Raw genomic sequence first — 25057 nt, 5'->3', positions numbered from 1 at the left:
CTATCCCAAGATTTCTGGGATAAAGCCTACTTGACCACATTGCATGACCCTTTTGATGTGTTCTTAGATTTGGTTTACAAGTATTTTTTTACAGTATTTTTGCATCAATATTTATGAGGGAAATTAGTCTGTAATTCTCTTTCTTTGTTGAGTCTTTATGTGGTTTATGTATCAGGGTGACAAAGGACTCAAAAAATGAGTTCAGCAATGATCCTTCTGTTTCTATTTTGTGGAGGATTGAAATTAGCTGTTCTTTGAAAGTCTGGTAGAATTCTGAATTCTGAACTAAAACCATCTGTTTCTGTTTTGTTTGTTTGTTTTTTGTTTGTTTTTCTTTTAATGACTGCTTCTATTTTCATAGGGACTATAGGTCTATTTAGAGTTATCTTGATTTAACTTTGGCAATGGTATCTATTGAGAAAAAGTTTCCATTTCATTTAGCTTTCCAGTTTTGGGTAGTACATGTTTTTGAAATATGACCTAATAATTTTTTAATTTTCTTTGTGTCTGTCATTATGTTCCCCTTTTTATTTCTTAGTTCAAAAATTTAGATATTACCCAAATTTCTCCGCCTTTTAGTTAGTTCAGATAAGGGTTTGTCTGTCTTTTTGATTTTATAAGAAGCAACTTTTTATATTCTCAGTTCTTTGTATTGTGCTCTCTGTTTCTATTTTAGTGATTTCAGCCTTCATCATGATTATTTCCTCCCTTCTACTCCTCTTGGGGTGTGGTTGCTCCTTTTTTTTTTAAAAAGCTAGAACTTTCAGTTATTTTATTAAGTTGCTAGTATGCTATCTCTTTAACTTCTTTATGAAGTTCATTAGTGCAATAAAATTTCCTTTTAGGATCATTTTCATTGTGCCCTATTAGTTTGAGTGTGTTATGCATTCATTTTCATTGAATTTAAGGAAGTCTTTAAACTTTTTATTTCTCTCTTGACACAATAGTCATTCAGTAGCTAGTTATTCAGTGTCCAAGAATTTGGAGGCTTCTTCTTGTTTTTATTGTTATTGAAATCCAACTTTAATATGTGGTGGTCTGATAAAAAGGTTATTTCTATTTTCTTTTATATGTCGAGACTTGCTTTGTAACCAAATATTTGGTCAGTTTTTGAGATTATCTCATGAGTTACTCAGAAGAAGGTATATTTTTTCATGTTTGGGCGAAATGCTCTGTAATGGTTAGGTCCATCTGAGTCACAGTATCTGTTACAATATCTGATGTGTGATTTAAGTTTTCATAATTTTCTTCCTTCCTTCCTTTCTTCCTTTCTTTCTTTCTTTCTTTCTTTCTTTCTTTCTTTCTTTCTTTCTTTCTTTCTTTCTTTCTTTCTTTCTTTTCTTTTTTTAACAAATTTGGTTACTCTTGTGTTTAGGGCTAGATGATAATAAATAAAACATCATCTTGGTGTATTTTTCCTTTGATAATAAAAGTAGTGTTTTTTTTTCCTGTCTGTTTTGATTAATTTTGGTTGGACATGCATTTTGTTAGATGTAAGAGTAGGTAACTAGTTTGCTTCTTTGGTCCATTTTCTTGGAAAATCTTTCCAAGAAATATGTTGAAATGTTTCTTGCATGCACAAAAGGATGGGTTCTTTTTCACATACATTTTGTTAGCATGTGTATTTTTATTGGAGAATGAAGTCCATTAATATTAAGATATATAAAAAATAAAAATAAATAAAAAATATTGAGCCAGGCAGTGGTGGCATACATCTTTAATCCCAACACTTGGGAGGCAGAGGCAGGCAGATTTCTGAGTTCAAGGCCAGCCTGGTCTACAGAGTGAGTTCCAGGACATCCAGGGGTACAAAGAGAAACCCTGTCTCGAAAAAAAAATATTAAGGAACAATGATACTTGATTTCTGTTATTTTTTGTTATTGTGAGTGTGTGTGTGTGTGTGTGTGTGTGTGTGTGTGTGAGAGAGAGAGAGAGAGAGAGAGAGAGAGAGAGAGAGAGAGAGAGAGAGAGAGAGAGAGAGAGAGATTCCTTTCTTTTGACTCTGCTGGTGTAAAATTATTAATTTCCTAAATTTTTATGGTGTACTTAATTTCCTTGGTTTGGAGTTTTTTTTTTCTAATACCTTCTATAGGCACGGATTTGTGGACACATGTCTAATTTGACTTTGTCATTAAAAGTCTTGTTTCTCTGTCTATGAAAGTTTTGCTGGTTATAGTAGACTGGACTGGCATATGTATTCTCTTAGAGTCTGCAAAACTTCTGTCTATGCCCTACTGGCTCTGAGAGTCTCCACTGAGAAATCACATATAATTTTAATTGGTATAAGTTTATATGTATGTATTACTTGGCATTTTTCTCTTGCAACTTTTAATACTTTTTCTATGTTTTGTATGTTTACCATTTTGATTGTTATGTGGCATGGGGACTTTCCTTTTTGGTCCAATCTTTTTGGTATTCTGTACACTTTGTGTACCTTTATAGTCATGCTCTTCTTTAGATAAGGAAATTTTATTCCTTATAATTTTGTCAAATTTATTTTCAGATTTTGGGGTAGGATACTTCTCCTTCTATTCCAACTATCCTTCAGTTTTTTTTCAATCTGAATGTTTTATGCCAGGATTTTTTTGTTTGTTTGTTTAGATTTATCATTTCCTCTGTTTGATGAATCTTTTTCTTCTATTGTATCCTCAACACCTCAGTTTCTCTCTTCCATCTCTTGTATTCTGTTGGTGATGCTTGTGTCTGTACTTACTGTTTGCGTACCTAGATTTTCCATTTACAGAACTACTTCAGTTTGTGTTTTCTTCATTGTTTCCAATGCCATTTTTAGGTTTTGAATGATTTCATTTGTTTCCCTCTACTGTTTGTTTTTTTAGTTGGCTTTCCTGGCATTCTTTAAGGAATTTATTATTTTCCTTTCATTTTTTTCTTGTCCTCTATATCTTTTAGGGCTATTCATTTCCTTCAACTGTTTGTTTGTATTTTCCTTCCTTTCTTTTAGGGCCTTATTTATTTTCTCCAATTATTTGTTTGGCTTTTCCTGGGTTTATTTAAGGGATTTATTCATGTCTTCTTTAAGAACCTCTATCATCTCCATAAAGTTGGTTTTAAGGTAGACTTTTTGTGCATCATTAGTGCTGGACTATTCAGGATTTGCCCTGGTGGTCCTATATTGACCTGGCTATTGTTGATTTTTTTTAACTTTATCTAAACATCTGGGATGATGATTATAGGTCTAATTTGCAATTTCTGATTTTGTTTTTGCTGGATGGGTGTTTTGTTTCTTGATTTCTATTTCTTCTTTGGTCTTTTAGTCTTTGTGGCCTGGATTTCTGGTGGTTGGTATGACCTTTGATCCAGTAGGGCATCTCTGTTTGAGTTGGATGCTGGACTTAGTGCATCTACTTGACATTTGGTCCAGAAGGTGGTCTCCTCCCAAGTTGTGAGGTAGTACATGGGGATGAGGAAAGAATAGGGATTGGGGATAGTAGGCAGGGCACCAAAAAAGCAGAGGAGTTCTGAGAGTAGACCATATATCTGAGGATTTTGATGGCTGGTGTGGTCTTTGGTCCACCAGGAAGTCTGAGTTAGTCTGTTTTCCTAGATGTTTTGGCTTACATCTGTTCTTCTGAATTTGGTGACCTAAACTAGTTCTTCTGAGTGGTATGGACTGCTGTGGTCTGCTCCAGGGCAGTGGAATACTGATGGAGTTGGGGAATAAGAGTATGATAACATAGTGTAAGGTAGGATGGGAAATAGAATGGGTCTTTGAGAATCAAACCTAGAAGGTGGCACTGTTGTGTTATCAAGTGGGTCTATCTCACCTGTTCTTCTGACTGGTGTTGCTTCTGAATGTTAAAAAGTTGTAGACATTGATAGTTGAGATCTTGTCTTGATGCTCCTCCCTGATTCTTGTGTGTGTGTGTGTGTGTGTGTGTGTGTGTGTGTGTGTGTGTGTGTGTATGTGTGTATGTTTTGAGATAGGATTACTCTGTGTAGCCCTGGCTATCCTGGAACATTCTTTATATACCAGGCTGGTCTTGAATTCTCAGAGATCCTGGTACCTCTGCCTCCCAAATGCTGGGATTAAAGGAATGTGCAACCATGCCTGACTCCACCTTTTCTATTATTCTTATGGAGAATATTATTTGTTTCTCCAATGACATTAATATCTTAATAATTATGCTGCATTCATTACTACTGCCTTCTCTGCAACATTAAATTCACTGAAACCCCTTTCTTCTTTGACCATTTTCCATACTGCTTTGATGGACTGGCTGCTCTCTCATGGGTGTACAAGGTAAGTACAAAAACAGTATCCGTGTCATACCCTGAATGTTATTTTCTGCCCAACAAATTACTCTATTATTTTTTAATTGAAAACATATTTTTTCTCCTAATATATTCTGATCATGGTTCTCCCTCCCTCATCTATTTCCAGATCCTCCACATTTTCCACCCATTCAACTCCATACCTGTTTTCTCCCTATTTTTAGAAAATAAACAGGTATGTAAACAAACTAGAATTAAACAAGCTAATGACACCAACAACAAAATGAACAAACCGAAAACAAAGAAAAAGTAGGAGAAGCATGTACCTATGCAGACACACATGCTCACACAGAAGGAAGCTAGTCATTGCTTTGAAAACTCAGCTCCACTGAGTACTTAGAACAAGTTTCAGATTCTTTGTCAGAGTATAACTTGGATGTCTTCTAGCCCAGTTCCTTGTATACTACAACTGTTTCTCTTTAATAACTCATGAGCTTTTAGACCACATTTTTCTCAGCATTTTTTTTTTTTTTTTTGGCTCTTTTGAGACAGGGTTTCTCTGTGTAGCCCTGGCTGTCCTGGAACTCACTAGGTAGACCAGGCTGGCCTCGAACTCAGAAATCTGCCTGCCTCTGCTTCCCAAGTGCTGGGATAAAAGGCGTACACCACCACCGCCCGGCTCTTTTCTCAGCATTCTTATCCTGCAAGCCTCCAGCAACAATCAATTAGATTCTTAAGGCATTCTAGACCTCAGAATCCTGTAGCTCCAAAGTTATCCACACCTCTTAACTACAAACCAACTCCAAAGGCCCATTGGCCCTGTGATTTGCTTCACCACAGTAGGATACCTATCTCTTGGAACTATTTTTTGTATTAGCTTCTTTCATGTTGCTGTGATAAAATACCCAACAGAAGAAACTTAAGGGAAGGTTTACTTTGGGTGTTGGTGGTTTGATGTACAGTTCCTCATAGTGGGGAAGCCTGAAGAAGATGGTCACACTGGAACTGCAGTCAGGAAGCAGAGGCTGATAGTTGCCAACATAGCATCCATACTCTTTTCTCCTTTTGATTCAGTCTGGGATCTCAGCCCATGAAAGAAGCTGCTCATTCAGAATGGGTCTTTTCATGAGTTAATTCTTTTAAAAAAAAAAAAAAAAACACCTTTCGATTAAACGTGCAGAGATTTGTCTCCTAAGTGACTTTAAATCCCACAAAATTGGAAATTGAGAAAAACTACTACAATGTAACTGCCACATTTTGCAAATGCTTCCTGGTACAGTGTTTTGTTTTAAACACTGAAGATATTTTTGTGTTTCTACCTCAGTGTTGGTTTTTATTTTTCTCTTAAAGGTATGGGACTTCAACGGATATTGTCACTATACTCTTAATGTTGGGCAAGATGGAGTTGTGGACATTTCACAGATCCTGGTACTTAAGAAGACCATCCTGGTTGTAGGCTGGGAGAGGTATGATATGCTTATGCAAAACGTCACAAGAGAAAATAAGTGTTTGTTTGTTTGTTTGTTTTTAATTTAAATCAAAATATAAAAGGAGAACAAGGAAGTCTCATTTGGTTAGAATCATTAACTTGTTGGTAGCTTAGGTAGGTGAGTTGGAACTGAATAAATGCTTCATGAATAAAATAGGATATGATTACCCAGCTTGAGTGAGTAGAAGGACCATTTGGGTTTGAAAATTTGATCTTTTATTTTAAAAGTTTTTGATAAATATGTAATGTTATCTTTTGAGTTTCCAAGTCTCTCCTATATTGTAAACTGAGCAAACCCAATTATTATAGATTGCCTTCATCCATTGTACAGGATACCTTCACTATTTCCCTTCCGCAAAGCAATTATCAAGGCCTCCAAGCCACATGCTTAGGTTCCTCATGGCAGGAGCTCTATTCCTTGGTACAAGAGCAAACTGGTTTCCTGAGACCTGTGCCAGTACCTTCTTCAGTCACTGTGGAAATGTACCTTCACTTGGCACACTGTCCCTTCTGAAGGTACACTTCTTCCTTGGCATTATTAGGATAAAAATTTTTCAAAATTAGGATAAAAATTTTTGCTTCCTTTTACTTTTGTAGAGAAAACAAAGTAGCCAGGTTCTACTTCCCTGTATAAATAGCAGGAAAATTAAGTGTGCTGTGTTTTGAGCATTTATCTCTTACAATTTTGATAATTCACAAAATGTTACTCTAATGGGTAATTTTCCTGATACTGCTTGTTATATAATCATAACTTTTGTCATCTGAGCCCAGGATTCAGACAGTTTCAATACCTAGAACATCAGCAGTGTATATTGGGTAATTTTTTTCAATCATAGAAAAGACTTTTTTCTTTAAATCTTGAAATGATTATAGTTGGGCAAACAGTGTTTTCAAGGTCAGTTTGATGATAAAAAAGTATAGTTCAGATCATTTCACTTGATAATAAGGACCAATTCAATCTTAAAGGGCAAGACTTGGGACAATCTTTATCCATTATCAACTTACAACTGCAGCAGGCTGAGGCTCTCTACAGCTAGGACATGGTTATGAAAAATTTGTCTTTAATTCCATGGCAGGGTGCAGGCATGTTATCTAGTTTATCCAGTTTACATTCTGAATGTAAAAAAGAAATTAGAAAATTAATCAATGCAAGACAAAATTTGTAAATAGCATTTTATATGTTTTGATAGTCATAGTTAAAATTTAGCACCAATGATAATATTTCTGATTGCTTACAGAAAAATTTAAACTATTTTATGTGTCAAATTTTTAATAAAGGATCTAAAGAAACATCCTAAATTTAGATATATGTTGGTTGAGCATTAGTTAGTGCCTATGAACTGAGAGAAGATTTATAAAGACTAGGATAATGAAAATAAGCAATCTTCTGTCTTCCTCTCTGCTTTCAATCTTTCCCAGATTTGTCAGCCTTGAGTTCTTTATCTGGAGCTTGCATTAATGAATTATCAGTTATATTATGCAACATTTATAGATGCAGATTTACAAAATAGATTTCCTTAGAGACACTTTGTTAGGATAGATTTTTTTTTCATGAAGGAGACAGGATCATTACCAAGAGGCTTTTAGTTTACAAAGCCATACAGCAACTACTTGGTATAGCTGAGGGATTATGGCCCATGAAGCCAGCCAGTATGGTACAGTGATTAGAGAAGTAAAGACTGACAATTAATTATTAAGCTTCCTGCTAAATCCAGACAGAGCCTATTAGGTTAAACTGAGACCTTAACTTCAGGTTCTATCTAAATACAGAGATTGGATTGGTAATTATGCTCAGGATAGATTAGACATTTCTTTTATTGAATGAGGCACCTAAAGACACTGGCTGGTTTACTTTATGTATGTTTCCACAAAGCAGTTAGTACTTTACATACACCATCTAATTTAATCCTTACTTTCATCTTAGTGGGCAGGCAATATCTTCTAGAAACCTCAAATCTCTGCCTTAAGCTGTTACCTCTAAGCTCACTCATCTACTTATGTACTAGATATTCCTCGCTGAAATATACAGCATGTTCTAAACTGAACACATTCTTTCGCTTCCTCTCTGAGGCCACTTTTCTCCTCAGAGTTTGAACTTTACTTCATAGCCACAGGTATAGACCCCCACCGTTTTTATTGATTTTTCATTAAATTTACAACCCAGTAGTCACTAAGGCTCTTCCATTTTATGTTTTAACTATTTGGAAATCTGCTCCTGTGAGTACCACAGCTGTATTATTTAGGGCATCATGTCTGCTTGGATGAATGCCATAGCACTTTAATTTGTCCTTTTCTGCCAACTTCTCAATCCTTAAATAGATTCTCCAAACATCCTCGTGTCTTTATTTTTTTCACTACTAGAAATTCCTGTCCTTTTTTTTCCATTTTTTATTAGGTATTTAGCTCATTTACATTTCCAATGCTATACCAAAAGTCCCCCATACCCACCCACCCCCACTCCCCTACCCACCCACTCCCCCTTTTTGGCCCTGGCGTTCCCCTGTACTGGGGCATACAAAGTTTGCATGTCCAATGGGCCTCTCTTTCCAGTGATGGCCGATTAGGCCATCTTTTGATACATATGCAGCTAGAGTCAAGAGCTCCGGGGTACTGGTTAGTTCATAATGTTGTTCCACCTATAGGGTTGCAGATCCCTTTAGCTCCTTGGGTTCTTTCTCTAGCTCCTCCATTGGGAGCCCTGTGATTTAAAAACGTAGTTAATATTTATTTCCATTTTAAGATCTGTTCAGACATCTTCTCTACTAGGACATTCTTTACAAGTTATATTATTATTATTATTATTATTATTATTATTATTATTATTATTATTATTTGTTGTTACTTATCCACTTTATATCCTACTTACTGCCTGCCTCCTGGGCACCACCTCCCACAATTCTTCTCTCATCCCCCTTACCTTTTTCCTTTGAGTGGGTGGGGGCTCCCTGGGGTCAGGATCAGGTGTGGGGAGGACAGGTGAGATGGCCAGATAGTTATGAGAATGATATTCCTTTTGACAACTAGAATAAAGGAAATATGTTATCCTCCTGCCTTTGTGCACATTATTCTTTGGTACTTTGTTGAGACTACAAATATTTATTCCTAAGTTAAAAGTTATTCCTTAATTATATCCATTTGATTAGTTATATATGTTTTCATATAGAGCTAAGTTGAACAGATAATCTTAAGATATATGTGATATTTCTAATATATATAAACCTAGTATATGATATTCATAGTATGTTTGAAAGGTATTTGTAAAATATTTCTAAATATAGACAAAAATATTTATTGAATGAGTTAATGGTAGATAAGGAAACTAGGCAGTAGAGTATAAAAATAACTTTTGTCAGATGTAATTTTCATCTCAGAGACTTACTGCTGAATAATCTCACCCTTTCTAGCTCTTTTTGATCTCTGGCTGATTGGTTCAACTCAGCTGTTATGGCTCAAACTTCTCTTCAAGTTAACTGATTCAATCTGGCTTCTCTGTTTCTGACTGAATTTTTCGGCTTGACCTCATATTAACTTTGGCAATGTGAACTGTATTCTGGATGTGTTTGTATAAAATACCAATTAGATATTAGTTCCAATATTTACATTTTAGCAAGACTTTTAAAAGTTCCTTTTATTTTAAAGTGAAAATTGTTTGCCGGGCTTCTTGCAACACATCCTTTCAACTGTGAAGTCCCACTGTACATATCTGTATTTTTGTAAATGTTATATATATGCATATATCCCTCATTTTAAAGGTATGTTGTACGGTTATAGTATGTATAGGCTACAGTCTTTGTTAAATGGTTGAAATGTCTCTTTTGTAGAAAGTGAAATCACAGCTATTACAGGGCTTTTGTTTGGTTTATTTGTGGATTTGAAACAGTTTTGAATATTGCATGGATAATTAATTTCACATCTTTTGTATCCACCTCTGTGTCTGGCTTTTGGTTGGGAAGTGCTTTTAGGTTTGTGATATTTGTATTCATCCCTCTTTCAATCATGTAAGTCAAAATAAAATTATTTTTAATTACAAAAAAAAAAAAACCAAAAAAAACTTTGGCAATATGTTCTACTCTTCTGGCTCCTCCTCATTTTCTGGCTCATTCTGTCTTTGCTTGCAATCTGTCTCTGTAAAATTGTCCTGGTAATACTGCCTCTTCTCCCCCCCTCTGCCTGCTCTCTCTGTGTTGCCCTTAAGTAGCTTTTCTTTCCTGTGCTCTTCCCATGAGCATTGGCCATATCCTCTCTCTCTGACTCATTCTGTTAAATCTTTCTTCAATTCTTTCTCTGTTCATCAATTAGATGCCACTTTCAACTATGGCTGCTTCCTTCTACAAACTAACTTTACCTTCATTGTTTGGGATTAAAGGTACATACTAAGGATATATCTGTATTCCAGCCTGAGAGATTAAAAGGGTATCATTCCAACTAGATTACACAGACCTAGAGTGTCTCTGGATGTTATCCCTTGACAGAGCAGCCATGTTGGTGGATTAAAATCCCTCTAAAGTGGAAGGTGACTATCATAAGCCATTGCTTGTGAGCAGCAACAACTATAGATATTCAAGTCTACTCTATGTTTAGAACTAGAGACAGATGTTATTTTTCCTTTGTTTGGAGGAGAAAATTGAGACTTAAAGAGGTTAACAGACTGGGAAGAAATAGAGCATGTTGATTGCAAAGAATCATGATTCCTATTATTAATATGTTATATCTGATTAGAAATTTACAATATACAAGGCAGACAGTGGTAAACACTGTCCCAAGTAAAGGGACTTAGAAAACTCATGTTCCATAGGAACCCAATAATTCTTATGTTTCTTTCTTTTTTTTTCTTATCTTTCTATCATAATGCAGGATCTCAAATACAAAATCGATAGAAGTTGATTTATAGTTATTTTAAGTAAAATATACTGAGAAAAACTGAGTGGATAGAAATTCAGTTCAAAATTATCTGCTTGTATCCTTGGTCATATTTAAATGGTAAAATTGAATGAACAGGTAGCCAGTCAGCTATATTTGTTCAGTCCAGACATGTGATATATAACTATTCTATACTGTTGGGAGCCGCGCCCACATTCGCCGTTACAAGATGGCGCTGACATCCTGTGTTCTAAGTGGTAAACAAATAATCTGCGCATGTGCCAAGGGTATCTTATGACTACTTGTGCTCTGCCTTCCCCGTGACGTCAACTCGGCCGATGGGCTGCAGCCAATCAGGGAGTGACACGTCCGAGGCGAAGGAGAATGCTCCTTAAGAGGGACGGGGTTTCGTTTTCTCTCTCTCTTGCTTCTTGCTCTCTTGCTTCTTGCTCTCTTGCTTCCTGCACCCTGGCTCCTGAAGATGTAAGAAATAAAGCTTTGCCGCAGAAGATTCTGGTCTGTGGTGTTCTTCCTGGCCGGTCGTGAGAACGCGTCTAATAACAATTGGTGCCGAATTCCGGGACGAGAAAAAACTCGGGACTGGCGCAAGGAAGATCCCTCATTCCAGAACCAGAACTGCGGGTCACGGTAATAAAGGTTCCCATAAAACAGACTGTTGAGAAGGATTCAACTACATGAATTCAGAACTTTTCAGCTGGGGAACGGTGGATACCAGTAAGTATAGCTTTACGAGGTACGCCTGGCCTTGAACTTTCTAACGAAATTCAAGACAGTCTATCAGAAGTAAAGTGGGGAATAGCTTTACAAGGTACGCCTGGCCTTGGATTTTCTAACGAAATTCAGGACAGTCTATCAGAAGTAAAGTGGAAAATGGCTTTACGAGGTATGCTTGGCCTTAAACTTTCTCTAGTGTTAGAAGCCCTTTTGTTCCTTTTCACATGTTATCAAGTGATTAAGATAGGGCTAAAAATTCTAGATGAAATTCAGGACAATCTATCAGAAGTAAAGCGGGGAGAGAGAGTAGGAGCAAAGAGAAAATATGGTTCACAAAATAAGTATACAGGCCTTTCCAAGGGTCTTGAACCTGAGGAAAAGTTTAGGTCAGGTAAGAATACCTGGGGAGAGATTAGAAGGAAGGAGAAGGAAAAAGAAAAGAAAAAAGATCAATCAGCAGAGGCTTCTAAGAGAAGGAGCCTATACTCATCACTAGATGAGCTCAAGGAGCCAGTTTTTAGTAGTTCTGAATCAAATGAAAAGGCTATTAGGGCCTGGAAGGCGCTCTCCCGAGCAGGTGAAGCCACTGGACAATAATGACAGAGGCAGGCTCTTGCAGCCTACAAGGTCTTATTGTCTACCCTGGAGTTGTAGATCAGAATTGTAAAGGGGAACTTCAGGTTCTCTGTTCTTGTCCTCAAGTTGTCTTTTCTATATCACAAAGGGACAGAATAGCTCAACTAATAATAATTTTGCCAAGCCTACATGGCTGTTTTTTCTTCTTCTGGTATTCCTTGAGCTGCCAGAGGGATTGGTTCTACTGAAAGTGATTCTGATTACTTAATAATGCCTTTAGATTGTTGTCAAATTTTATCTACTCACGTAGGGGTAAACCCTCGTGGCGTCAGGCCATTACAGGTCTGACAGATGGATGTCACGCATATTTCCTCCTTTGAGAGAAATCAATATTTACATGTTTAGATAAGAAGAGATCACCTCCATACCTTAAATGATTTTCAAAAGCTGTTGGGAGATATTAATTGGCTTAGACCTTTTTTAAAGATTCCTTCCGCTGAGTTAAGGCCTTTGTTTAGTATTTTAGAAGGAGATCCTCATATCTCCTCCCCTAGGACTCTTACTCTAGCTGCTAACCAGGCCTTACAAAAAGTGGAAAAGGCCTTACAGAATGCACAATTACAACGTATTGAGGATTCGCAGCCTTTCAGTTTGTGTGTCTTTAAGACAGCACAATTGCCAACTGCAGTTTTGTGGCAGAATGGGCCATTGTTGTGGATCCATCCAAACGTATCCCCAGCTAAAATAATAGATTGGTATCCTGATGCAATTGCACAGCTTGCCCTTAAAGGCCTAAAAGCAGCAATCACCCACTTTGGGCAAAGTCCATATCTTTTAATTGTACCTTATACTGCTGCACAGGTTCAAACCTTGGCAGCCGCATCTAATGATTGGGCAGTTTTAGTTACATCCAAAACATCCAATCTTACAGTTTGCCCAAAATCAATCTGTTGTGTTTCCACAAATAACAGTAAGAAACCCACTTAAAAATGGGATTGTGGTATATACTGATGGATCAAAAACTGGCATAGGTGCCTATGTGGCTAATGGTAAAGTGGTATCCAAACAATATAATGAAAATTCACCGCAAGTGGTAGAATGTTTAGTGGTCTTAGAAGTTTTAAAAACCTTTTTAGAACCCCTTAATATTGTGTCAGATTCCTGTTATGTGGTAAATGCAGTAAATCTTTTAGAAGTGGCTGGAGTGATTAAGCCTTCCAGTAGAGTTGCCAATATTTTTCAGCAGATACAATTAGTTTTGTTATCTAGAAGATCTCCTGTTTATATTACTCATGTTAGAGCCCATTCAGGCCTACCTGGCCCCATGGCTCTGGGAAATGATTTGGCAGATAAGGCCACTAAAGTGGTGGCTGCTGCCCTATCATCCCCGGTAGAGGCTGCAAGAAATTTTCATAACAATTTTCATGTGACGGCTGAAACATTACGCAGTCGTTTCTCCTTGACAAGAAAAGAAGCCCGTGACATTGTTACTCAATGTCAAAGCTGCTGTGAGTTCTTGCCAGTTCCTCATGTGGGAATTAACCCACGCGGTATTCGACCTCTACAGGTCTGGCAAATGGATGTTACACATGTTTCTTCCTTTGGAAAACTTCAATATCTCCATGTGTCCATTGACACATGTTCTGGCATCATGTTTGCCTCTCCGTTAACCGGAGAAAAAGCCTCACATGTGATTCAACATTGTCTTGAGGCATGGAGTGCTTGGGGGAAACCCAGACTCCTTAAGACTGATAATGGACCAGCTTATACGTCTCAAAAATTCCAACAGTTCTGCCGTCAGATGGACGTGACCCACCTGACTGGACTTCCATACAACCCTCAAGGACAGGGTATTGTTGAGCGTGCGCATCGCACCCTCAAAGCCTATCTTATAAAACAGAAGAGGGGAAATTTTGAGGAGACTGTACCCCGAGCACCAAGAGTGTCGGTGTCTATGGCACTCTTTACACTCAATTTTTTAAATATTGATGTTCATGGCCATACTGCGGCTGAACGTCATTGTTCAGAGCCAGATAGGCCCAATGAGATGGTTAAATGGAAAAATGTCCTTGATAATAAATGGTATGGCCCGGATCCTATTTTGATAAGATCCAGGGGAGCTATCTGTGTTTTCCCACAGAATGAAGACAACCCATTTTGGTTACCAGAAAGACTCACCCGAAAAATCCAGACTGACCAAGGGAATACTAATGTCCCTCGTCTTGGTGATGTCCAGGGCGTCAATAATAAAAAGAGAGCAGCGTTGGGGGATAATGTCGACATTTCCACTCCCAATGACGGTGATGTATAATGCTCAAGTATTCTCCTGCTTTTTTACCACTAACTAGGAACTGGGTTTGGCCTTAATTCAGACAGCCTTGGCTCTGTCTGGACAGGTCCAGACAACTGACACCATTAACACTTTGTCAGCCTCAGTGACTACAGTCATAGATGAACAGGCCTCAGCTAATGTCAAGATACAGAGAGGTCTCATGCTGGTTAATCAACTCATAGATCTTGTCCAGATACAACTAGATGTATTATGACAAATAACTCAGCAGGGATGTGAACAAAAGTTTCCGGGATTGTGTGTTATTTCCATTCAGTATGTTAAATTTACTAGGGCAGCTAAATTGTCAAAAAGTCTTTTTCAGTATATGTTACAGAATTGGATGGCTGAATTTGAACAGATCCTTCGGGAATTGAGACTTCAGGTCAACTCCACGCGCTTGGACCTGTCCCTGACCAAAGGATTACCCAATTGGATCTCCTCAGCATTTTCTTTCTTTAAAAAATGGGTGGGATTAATATTATTTGGAGATACACTTTGCTGTGGATTAGTGTTGCTTCTTTGATTGGTCTGTAAGCTTAAGGCCTAAACTAGGAGAGACAAGGTGGTTATTGCCCAGGCGCTTGCAGGACTAGAACATGGAGCTCCCCCTGATATATGATATATCTATGCTTAGGCAATAGGTCGCTGGCCACTCAGCTCTTATATCCCATGAGGCTAGACTCATTGCACGGGATAGAGTGAGTGTGCTTCAGCAGCCCGAGAGAGTTGCAAGGCTAAGCACTGCAATGGAAAGGCTCTGCGGCATATATGAGCCTATTCTAGGGAGACATGTCATCTTTCATGAAGGTTCAGTGTCCTAGTTCCCTTCCCCCAGGCAAAACGACACGGGAGCAGGTCAGGGTTGCTCTGGGTAAAAGCCTGTGAGCCTAAGAGCTAATCCTGTACATGGCTCCTTTACCTACACACTGGGGATTTGACCTCTATCTCCACTCTCATTAATATGGGTGGCCTATTTGCTCTTATTAAAAGGATAGGGGGAGATGTTGGGAGCCGCGCCCACATTCGCCGTTACAAGATGGCGCTGACATCCTGTGTTCTAAGTGGTAAACAAATAATCTGCGCATGTGCCAAGGGTATCTTATGACTACTTGTGCTCTGCCTTCCCCGTGACGTCAACTCGGCCGATGGGCTGCAGCCAATCAGGGAGTGACACGTCCGAGGCGAAGGAGAATGCTCCTTAAGAGGGACGGGGTTTCGTTTTCTCTCTCTCTTGCTTCTTGCTCTCTTGCTTCTTGCTCTCTTGCTTCCTGCACCCTGGCTCCTGAAGATGTAAGAAATAAAGCTTTGCCGCAGAAGATTCTGGTCTGTGGTGTTCTTCCTGGCCGGTCGTGAGAACGCGTCTAATAACACTATACTATGCTATACTATGCTATACTATGCTATACTATGCTATACTATGCTATACTATACTATACTATACTATACTATACTATAGTAAGTAATACTCACAATGGTTTAATATCTCAAATTGCCCTAGGCTTATGTTCTTCTGTACATGCAGACTGTTTAAAAAAGACAGTTTCCACTCTTCTATTTGTGTAGAGAAGAAATTCATGTTTCATATTTAGGTATAATTGAAAAATAAAAAGTGTGTACTCATGTTTTTAGTATACAGGAGAATGTTTAATATCTGTATACACTGTGAAATGGTAACAGTGACTTAGGATAACTATCACCTTATACACATATCTGAATTTTTGTTTATGAAAATTTTTTTACTATAAAATTTTACTCATATAAAAACATAAAAGATAGCTTTCACAAAATTTAAAATAATTCTAAAAATATTATTGGTAATTCATCCTTTATAGGACTCTAAAAGTATGCGATTACTAAATAATTGTTTATATAATTTGATCCCATTTCTTCCAAAACCCTATTCTCTAATTCCATATGCATCTTCTATATATGATGTTAGGAATTAAATTAGTTTATTTCATGTTTAATTTGTTCTTTAAAAGTTTTTTTTTTTTTTTCGAAATGAAATGACCTTAAGGATTTGAAGTTTCTGAGGAATAAAACTATTAAGATCTTAATAATTGCCTTTTCAAGGAATGATAGCCCCATGAAACTCAATTAATTTTTATTATTGGAACAAGAGTCAGAATGGATGAGTCTGAAGTTGTGACTTATTTGAACTCTATTATTTTGGAACTAAGGAGAGGATGCATATATTTGAAAGTCACAGAGACTTCCCAAACCTGCTTTTGTGATTATTTCAATGTCCAAAGTTTGACCTCACAGATTTTTAAGAAGGAAAGAGGTGAAAAATCAAAACAAATTCATTCGGAATGGATTTCCTGCTTCTGAGATACTCATTATTAATCTAAAAAGCCAGGGATGGATCAAAGGAGATGTATTAATGAGGCTTAAAATAACTGGACCAAAAGCACATGAGCAATCAACCCATGAAGGACCAGATCATTGACATCGATATTTTCATAATCAGCTTTTATTTTTCACTTTTGCAATGTATCATAATGACTCAGGGCAATACTCTCAGGACCTATGAAATATGGAACAGAGCTGGTAAACTTTCTTCAATGCCAAAGGATAAGTCTATCTGACTTCTATTGGGTTGAAAACTGGTTCTTTCTGCAACTTGATTTTGTTCTTGACAAAGTCCAAACTTAAAAGAGAGTAGTCTTTGAAAAAGAAAAGGTGAGAACTGAATGGAGATTCTTGGGGTAATTTAAGGATCCCTGTCATTTCAAATCGAAATTTCAGGTTAGCTTTCAAGGGAAAGGTGCCCGGTAATTAATTTTTCAGTGTTTTGACACAAAAGGTGAAATGTCAAAGGACTACTTTTCATAGCATATTATGAAAAGCATTCAGTGGTGTGCCCTGAATATATCTATTTCCGTTTTATATGAGAATCTTGAGAAAAAGACATTTGACATTGAAACTTGGCTTACATAATAGGTAAAAGATTGATCTGGGGTTCTCATGCCCACTCTATACTCACTTTCCCCTTAGGCTACAAGTAGATAAACTTAGAAACATACACATGATATTATAATAGTAAGGTGAGTTTTAGAACTCTGTACTTTCTTAATTATAACAACTTTCTTAACTGAAATTAATGATATTCATATTAAAATTATTATTTTCTCAAAATAGAGGAATGATTCTTAAACTGTTTTTGGTGGATACTTGTACATTGTCTGTTATGTATGAATTATCCTAGCATTGATGAGGCAAGTGGAAAGGTTCCTAATTCCATAAGATTTTCTTTCTTTCTCTCTCTCTTCCCCCCTCTCCCTTCCCCCCTCTCTTCCTTCCTTCCTTCCTTCCTTCCTTCCTTCCTTCCTTCCTTCCTTCCTTCCTTCCTTCCTTCCTCCCTCCCTATTTCTTTCTCTCTCTCTCTTTCCCTTCCTTCCTTCCTTCCTTCCTTCCTTCCTTCCTTCCTTCCTTCCTCCCTCCCTCTTTCTTTCTCTCTCTCTTTCCCTTCCTTCCTTCCTTCCTTCCTTCCTTCCTCCCTCCCTCTTTCTTTCTCTCTCTCTTTCCCTTCCTTCCTTCCTTCCTTCCTTCCTTCCTTCCTTCCTCCCTCCCTCCCTCCCTCCCTCTCTCTCTCTCTCTCTCTCTCTCTCTCTCTCCCTCTCTCTCTCTCTTTCCTTAATGAGACAGAAAAAAGAGACAAACAAAATGTATAAAACACAATGCAGCCCAGTGACGAATATTATCAAAGAAAATGAGGCAAGAGAAAGGGTGAGAGACTCCAGGGAGAATCCTAAGGGAGAATAGTTACAGAAGCTCAAGAAATGAAGATTCCTCTTTCTTTGTACTTATAATCTAACTGAAGATCTTTGATTTATACTCTTTTTAAAAATTAATTATTATTTTGTTCATTTAATTTATTTATATCCCAAATGTTGCCCTCTCCTGGTTCCCCCTCCCAGAGATCTTTACCCTATCCTCCCCTGCCCCCTTGCCTCTGAGAGTCTTCCTCCAAATGTTTCCCTTCTCTGGGGCATCACTAATCTACAGGATTAGGCTCATTCTCTCCCACTGGGGTCAGAAGAGGCAGTCAGTCCTTTGTTTGCCAAGGGCCTCAGACCAGCCCGTTTTATGCTCTTTAGTTGTTGGCTTAGTCTTTGGGCGCTCTCCAGGGTTTAGGTTACTTGACACTGTTAGTCTTCCTATGGGGTTGTCACCCTCTTCAGTCCTTCAATCCTTCCCCTAAATCTTCCATAGGGGTCACTGATCTGAGTCCAATGGTTGTCTGTATGTATCTTCATCTGTCTCAGTTAACTGTTGGTAGAGTCTCTCAGTAGAAAGACAAGCTAGGCTCCTTTTTGTAAGCACACCATAGCATCAGTAATAGTGTCAGAGTTTTGTACCCATCCATTGGATGGTTCCAAAGTTGGACCTGTGTCTGGTCAGACATTCCTTCAGTCTCTGTTCCATTTTTGTCCCTGCATTTTTTTTAAGACAGGAACAATTTTGGATCAAAAATTTTGAAGGTAGGTTGGTGTTCCTACCCATCCACTGGGGGCCCTGGCTACCTACTTGGGGTGGGCTCTTCAGGTTCCATCACCATTGAGTCTTGGGTGCCTCTCATATCCCAGGTCTCTGGGACTTTCTAGGAATTTCCCCTATCTACCATCCCACAACCCTGGAAGGTGCATATTTCCATTCATTTTCCTGGCCCTCTAGGCTTCTCTCCCTTCTGACCCTGCTCCCCCTTTTCCCCACCCCCTCTCACTCATGTCTCTCCCTCCCTCTGCATCTCATGATTATTTTGTTCCCCCTTCTAAGTGGAATTGAAGGATCTCAATTTTGGCCTTCCTTATTTACATTTCTATGATCTAGTCTGTGGTGTGTATCCTGGGTATTCTGTATTTTTGGCTAATATACACTTGTCAGTGAGTACATAACATGTATATCCTTTAGGGTGTGAGTTTTCTTGTTCTATCCATTTGCCTGCAAAATGCATGATGTCCTCATTTTCAATAGCTGAATAGTATTCCATTGTATAAATAAACTACATTTTCTGTGTCAATTCTTCAGTTGAGGGGCATCTAGCTATTATGAATCAGGTTGCTATAAACATAGTGGAACATGTATCCCTGTGGTATGATGGGGCATCTTTTGGGTATATTCCCAGAAGTGGTATAGCTGGGACTTCAGGTAAAACTATTTATAATTTTCTGAGGAACAGACAGATTGATTTCCAGAGTAGTTGTACCAGTGTATAATCCCAACAGCAATAGAGCAGTTTTCCCCTTTCTCCACATCTTCTCCAGCATGTGCTGTCATTTGAGGTTTTGTTTTTGTTTTTGTTTTGTTTTGTTTTTACTTAGCCATTCTGATTCTTTTAATGTGGAATTTCAGGGTCGTTTTGATTTGCATTTTCCTGATGACTAAGGACATTGCACATTTCTTTCAGTGTTTCTTGGCCATTCGAGATCCTCTGTTGAGAATTCATTTTAGCTCTACACAATTTTTAAACTGGAATATTTGGTCTTTGGAGTCTAACATCCTGAGTTTGTTATATATTTTGGATATCAGCCCTCTATTGGATATAAGGATAGTCAAGATCTTTTCCCAATCTGTAGGTTGCTGTTTTGTCCTATTGACAGTGTCCTTTGCTTTACAGAAGATTTGTAGTTTCAACAGATCCCATTTAATTGTTGATCTTAGAGCCTGAGGTATTAGTGTACTGTTCAGGAAATTTTCCCCTGTGCCAAGTGTTCAAGGATCTTTCCCACTAATTCACTCTGTGAGGCCACAGTAACTCCGATAACCAAGCCACACAAAGACTGAACAAAAAAGAGAGCTTCAGACCAATTTTGCTTATCAACATTGACACAAAAATACTCAATAAAATTCTTGCAAACAAAATCCTAGACCAGATCAAAAACATCATTCATTACGATCAAGTAGGCACCATCCCAGGGACACAGGGATGGTTTAGTATTTAAAAAAAAAATCCATCAACATAATTGGCTATATAAACAAACTCAAAGAAAAAGATCACATGATCAACTAATTGGATGCTGAAATAGCCTTTGACAAAATCCAACACCCCTTCAGGTTAAAAGCCTTGGAGAGATCACTAATTCATGGCACATACCTAAACATAATAAAAGCAATATATAGCAAGTCAACAACCAACATAATATTAAATGAAGAGAAATTGGAAGCAATCCCATTAAAATCAGGAACAAGACAAAGCTGTCCACTCTCTCCCTATCTATTTAATATAGTATTCCAAGTTCTACCTAGAGCAATAAAACAACAGATGGAGATCAAGAGGATACAAATTGGAAATGAAGAAGTCAAGGTATCACTATTTAAGGATGATATGATAGTATATATGAGTAACCCCTAAAATTCTATCAGCGAATTGCTACAGCTGATAAGCAAGTTCAGCAAAGTGGCTGGATATAAAATTAACTCAAACAAATCAGTAGCCTTACTTTATATAAAGGAGAAAAAATTAGGGAAACAACACCTTCCACAGTAGCCCCAAATAATATAAAATATCTTGATGTAACTCTAGCTAAGCAAGTGAAAGATCTGTAGGACAAGAAATTTAAGTCTCTGATGAAAGAAATTGAAGATGATATCAGAAGATGTAAAGATTTTCCATTTCTTGGATTGATAGGATTAACATAGTGGAAATGGCCATCTTACCAAAAGCAATCTACTGATTCAATGAAATTCCTATAAAAATGTCAGTGCAATTCTTCACAAACATGGAAAGAGCAATTCTCAACTTCATATGTAAAAACCAAAAATGTAAGATAGACAAAATAATTCTCAACAATTAAAGAACTTCTTGGGGAATCACTGTCCTGACCCCAAGCTATACTACAGAACAATAGTGATAAAAAACTGCATGGTATTGGTACAGAGACAGACTGATAAATGGAATAGAATTGAAGACCCAGAAATGAACCCAATCACCTACAGATAATTGATCTTTGACAAAGTAGTCAAAACCGTATGGTCAAAAAAAGAAATCGTCTTCAAAAATGGTGCTGGTATAACTGGCATTCTGCATGTAAAAAATGCAAGTTGGTCCATATTCATCACCTGCACAAAGCTCAAGTCTAAGTGGATTAAGAACCTCAACATAAAACCAAACACATCGAATCTAATAGATGAGATATATTGTTTTTGTTAGATATTTTTTATTTACATTTCAAATATTATCACCTTTCCTAGTTTCCCCTCCAAAAATCCCCTATTCCCTTCCATTCCTCCTGCTTCCTAACCCACCCACTCTTGCTTTCTAGCCCCAGCCTTCCCCTATACTGGGGCATAGAACCAAGGGCCCTTCTTCCCATTGATGACCTACTAGGCCATCTTCTGCTACATATGCAGCTAGAGACATGAGTCCCACCATGTTAATAAAATTAGTGAAAGTGAATAATTCTAGAAGTCAGAAAGAAGCTATTTCTTATAGAAATAACTATTTCTATGAGAAATATAGTTCTTTATGCTAGTTCTTGTAGAAGCTTCATGGATTATGAATGGCCTCAGAAAATAGTGCATAGCATACATAAATATAGGGCTCCCATAAAAGAATAGAACACACATCTAGAAATGTCTGAAATGCTTAGAGACCAGAAAGAATGCAGTTTGGGCAAGGCAATGTGCTTTTCAGTAACTTAGCTTTGGATAGGCCTGAAATTTATAAACATTTCTGTAAGGCAGTAAATTTGAAACCATGTCATCCATTTGTACAATTCTGGCGAACACAATACATTATGGTATTATATAATCTTTATTTTAATAAAATAACATTTTCTAATATTATACAAAGAATATGTGCTTTATGGTGTGTCCAGATTTCCTCTAGCATTCATATGTAGCTAGAAGGCAATGGTAGAAGAATTGGGAGAAAAAAATCTTTTCCAGGAGATTAAATCTATATAGCATTGGATCTTGAGAACAGGCACACATTTGAATTTTGTCATTTAGGAAATGAAAATCCCAAACATATTTTTAAGCAAGGCATCAGTCTTGCTATGTCTTTAATTGTCCTGTCTCCTCTCTATTGTGTTTCCTTTTTCATGACTTACATATTTGTTATTGTCCACAGTAAATAACACCCCTCTGTGATTTGTGCTCTAAACTCTGATGGTAGTTAGTGCTTCTTTGGCACTTAACACACTTCATTTAGCGTTTTATTTATTTTGGGCTCCTGGTTCTGACTGTTTAAGGAATTCTGTGGAGAAGGAATATTTATTTAAGAACAAAAGTATATTAAAAGCTCCAGAAATACAGGTAAGTCTAGTACAGGATGAAGAATTCGTCTTGGCAGAGTAGATTTAGCAATAGTAAGAAAGGAGCTTCTTAACATTGTTGACCATTGGGGTGGAGAACTCTGTACTAGGAAACCATGAGTGGTTGTTTAAAGTGGAAGTAATATGAATGAATGTGTCATGGGTAGACAATGTAAATATGTAAGTATTCTTGATGAGAGAAAAGATGGCACATGGGATGCTCTGTTGCTGGCCTGTGAACCATATTATGAAATCCAAAATAATGGAAAGAAGCTGGCAAATTTTGATTTTTAATGTGTTAAGATCTTTTAGCAACAGAAGGATTGTATGTATAGAACTACCAACTGGCAAACGAAACCCATCCAATCATGGTAAGTGTGGATGAAGATCAGTAAAAGGCCATTTGTATAGAAGTAATATTGGAATCCATGATGATACCTGGAATCTCTGTTTGAACAGAGATACAGGAACAATAGCAATAAAGTATTCTTTGCTCAAAGGGGTGGGAGAAAGAAAGGAGCAAAAAAAAAAATAAGGCACAGGAATGCATACTAAAGAGGTCAAGAAGAGAAGCAAGAACTGTGTTCTGTACTATCTGAGAGTGATCCATAATACTTATTCTTTTTGTTTGGAATAAGCAGCAAGTAATAGGCGGATCATTGATAGACAGGAAGGTGGTAAGACATTGTCAAATTCAGTGCTCAAAACATCAAACAGAAATGGACTGGAGAGTGTGAGGCAATCATCTCGATTTCCCAATTTAACTTTTTCTCCATGGATAAGCTTCTCATGACTAAACCCAGTCCAAATGTAGGGATTTTATGTCAGGGTATAAAAGTAGAGATATCTGCTGGAAATGACTTACTGTCTACCTGTTTTCACTCTTGGGTTAGTTTGCTGTCATTTTCCTGTTCCCTTCTTTTCACAGAGTTGGAAGGGGAGTAGCCTATCCCGAGACAAAGGTTGCTTTCAGAGAAACAGGCTTGAGTCTGCAAATTGAGAGGGTAGATCCTGGTTTTACAGCCAGCTGCTCAGAAAATGCAGACAATACATGAAAATTTACCAATGTAATGTATTTTCCATACCGGAAGCAGGAGTTTCAAGGAAAAGAAGCAAACTTCTTGCTCACAAATAAACACTAGTATTTGTAGGACACTCAACTGGGTGAAGAAGCACAGTTTTAGAGAGGCGAGGAAGAATAGCAGTAAAGACTCAAGCTAGGGTAACTGATGGTCATTTGAACTAAGATTAGCCGTGGAAAGAAGGGGAGATTTTTATACAGGTTGGCCACCAGAGCAGAAATAATGCAGTGCTGACTCCTTTAAACTACTATCTATATTCCTTCATTCCCCTCTAGGTTTCAGATTGTCCGCTATGTCTCCACTGCGGTACACACTCAAGCTTTTCAGCAGGACAATGTGGTTGACTTTTCTAAAGCTGTTATTTCTCTATTTTCCAGGTGCCATACTTCCTGGGAATGGGATTTTTCAAAAACTTTTCACAAATGATAGCTCTTAAAAGATACAGTGGACTGTGGGACAATAGATTCCATGGCTACCACAATTCAAGAAAATACTATAGGGATTGACTCCAAGTTACACACCCTACAAAGAGGCTTTGATGAAAGAAATCAGACTGATCTCATTATAGTGCCCGACAATGTTTGTTCAAAGACCTGCCCTGGTTTCCATTATTACTGCCATAGAACTCTTATAGTTTCATGTGAGGAAATTTTGTTTTGGGGTCTTGGAAATAGATAATCTGATAAATGAATGTATCCTTGGTTTTAGTAGTTACAAAAGGATAATTGACATTCCTAGATTAAGCATTTGTAAATTATTAGATATTCAATGTAAGCATTTTAAAGAGACTGCAGCAAGAAGCTGACTTTATTGTGTATGACAAATGGAAATAAAATTCTGGGCGGTAGTCTTTTAGACTTTTCAAATTGTGCCATTGAAGTGGATAATGGTTACTCAATATCAGTACCAATTTTAGATTTGCAGCTAAATTCTATATCATTTTTACAGAGCACTTATTGTATTTCGACCTCAGAACTTTAATCAGTTTTTCATCCAGTCTGAAGAGTGGAAAGGGGGTGTCCATCACCAAGATGACATCTTGTGTGCTGCATTTTCACCCCCACAAACTCTTGTTACAGGTAAATTGAGCCTTCACTGGACAGTGGCTTAGAGATGGTTCGGTTGAATTGCGGTAAATTTTGAGAAAAGACTTTTCTCAACTGAAAAAAACAAATGAATAGATTTCCAAAGGAAGCAGTATTACAACTCCTTTAATTTCTTACTTCTATGGTAGTTAGGATTATCAGCTTCTGTGCTGTATCAATACTTTCGCATCCTAGGTCTGCTGCATACCTACTCTATTATGTTGTGATGATGTTGTGACTTAATTTAAACTTTAACTCATAGTTCTCTCTGGCTAAGAATTTGTTGGGTATGTTTTTGTTTAAAGTACAGATAGTGTAATATTTTAACATATTGCTGCTTAAGATATAATAAACTCATTAGCAAACACTAACTTCTGATTGCATTTTATTTTTCCAAGAGAAGTATT

The 25057-nt window shown here is 37.4% G+C and overlaps 1 protein-coding gene across 2 annotated transcripts in view; it reads left to right on the top strand.

Moving 5' to 3' along the window:
* Wdr49 (WD repeat domain 49) overlaps positions 1-25057 on the top strand; it is a 208238-nt gene that overhangs the window by 118120 nt on the left and 65061 nt on the right. For both annotated transcript variants that reach the window (XM_030252532.1, NM_001370850.1), the window contains 2 exons: positions 5584-5699; positions 24514-24644. In XM_030252532.1, the coding sequence (XP_030108392.1) occupies positions 5584-5699; positions 24514-24644 (247 nt within the window). The remainder of the gene's footprint in view (positions 1-5583; positions 5700-24513; positions 24645-25057) is intronic.

Source organism: Mus musculus, chromosome 3, assembly GCF_000001635.26.
Source record: "Mus musculus strain C57BL/6J chromosome 3, GRCm38.p6 C57BL/6J".
Lineage (NCBI taxonomy): Eukaryota > Metazoa > Chordata > Mammalia > Rodentia > Muridae > Mus > Mus musculus.
Note: the sequence above shows the minus strand (reverse complement) of the source record. Positions and strands in the feature narration are given on the sequence as shown.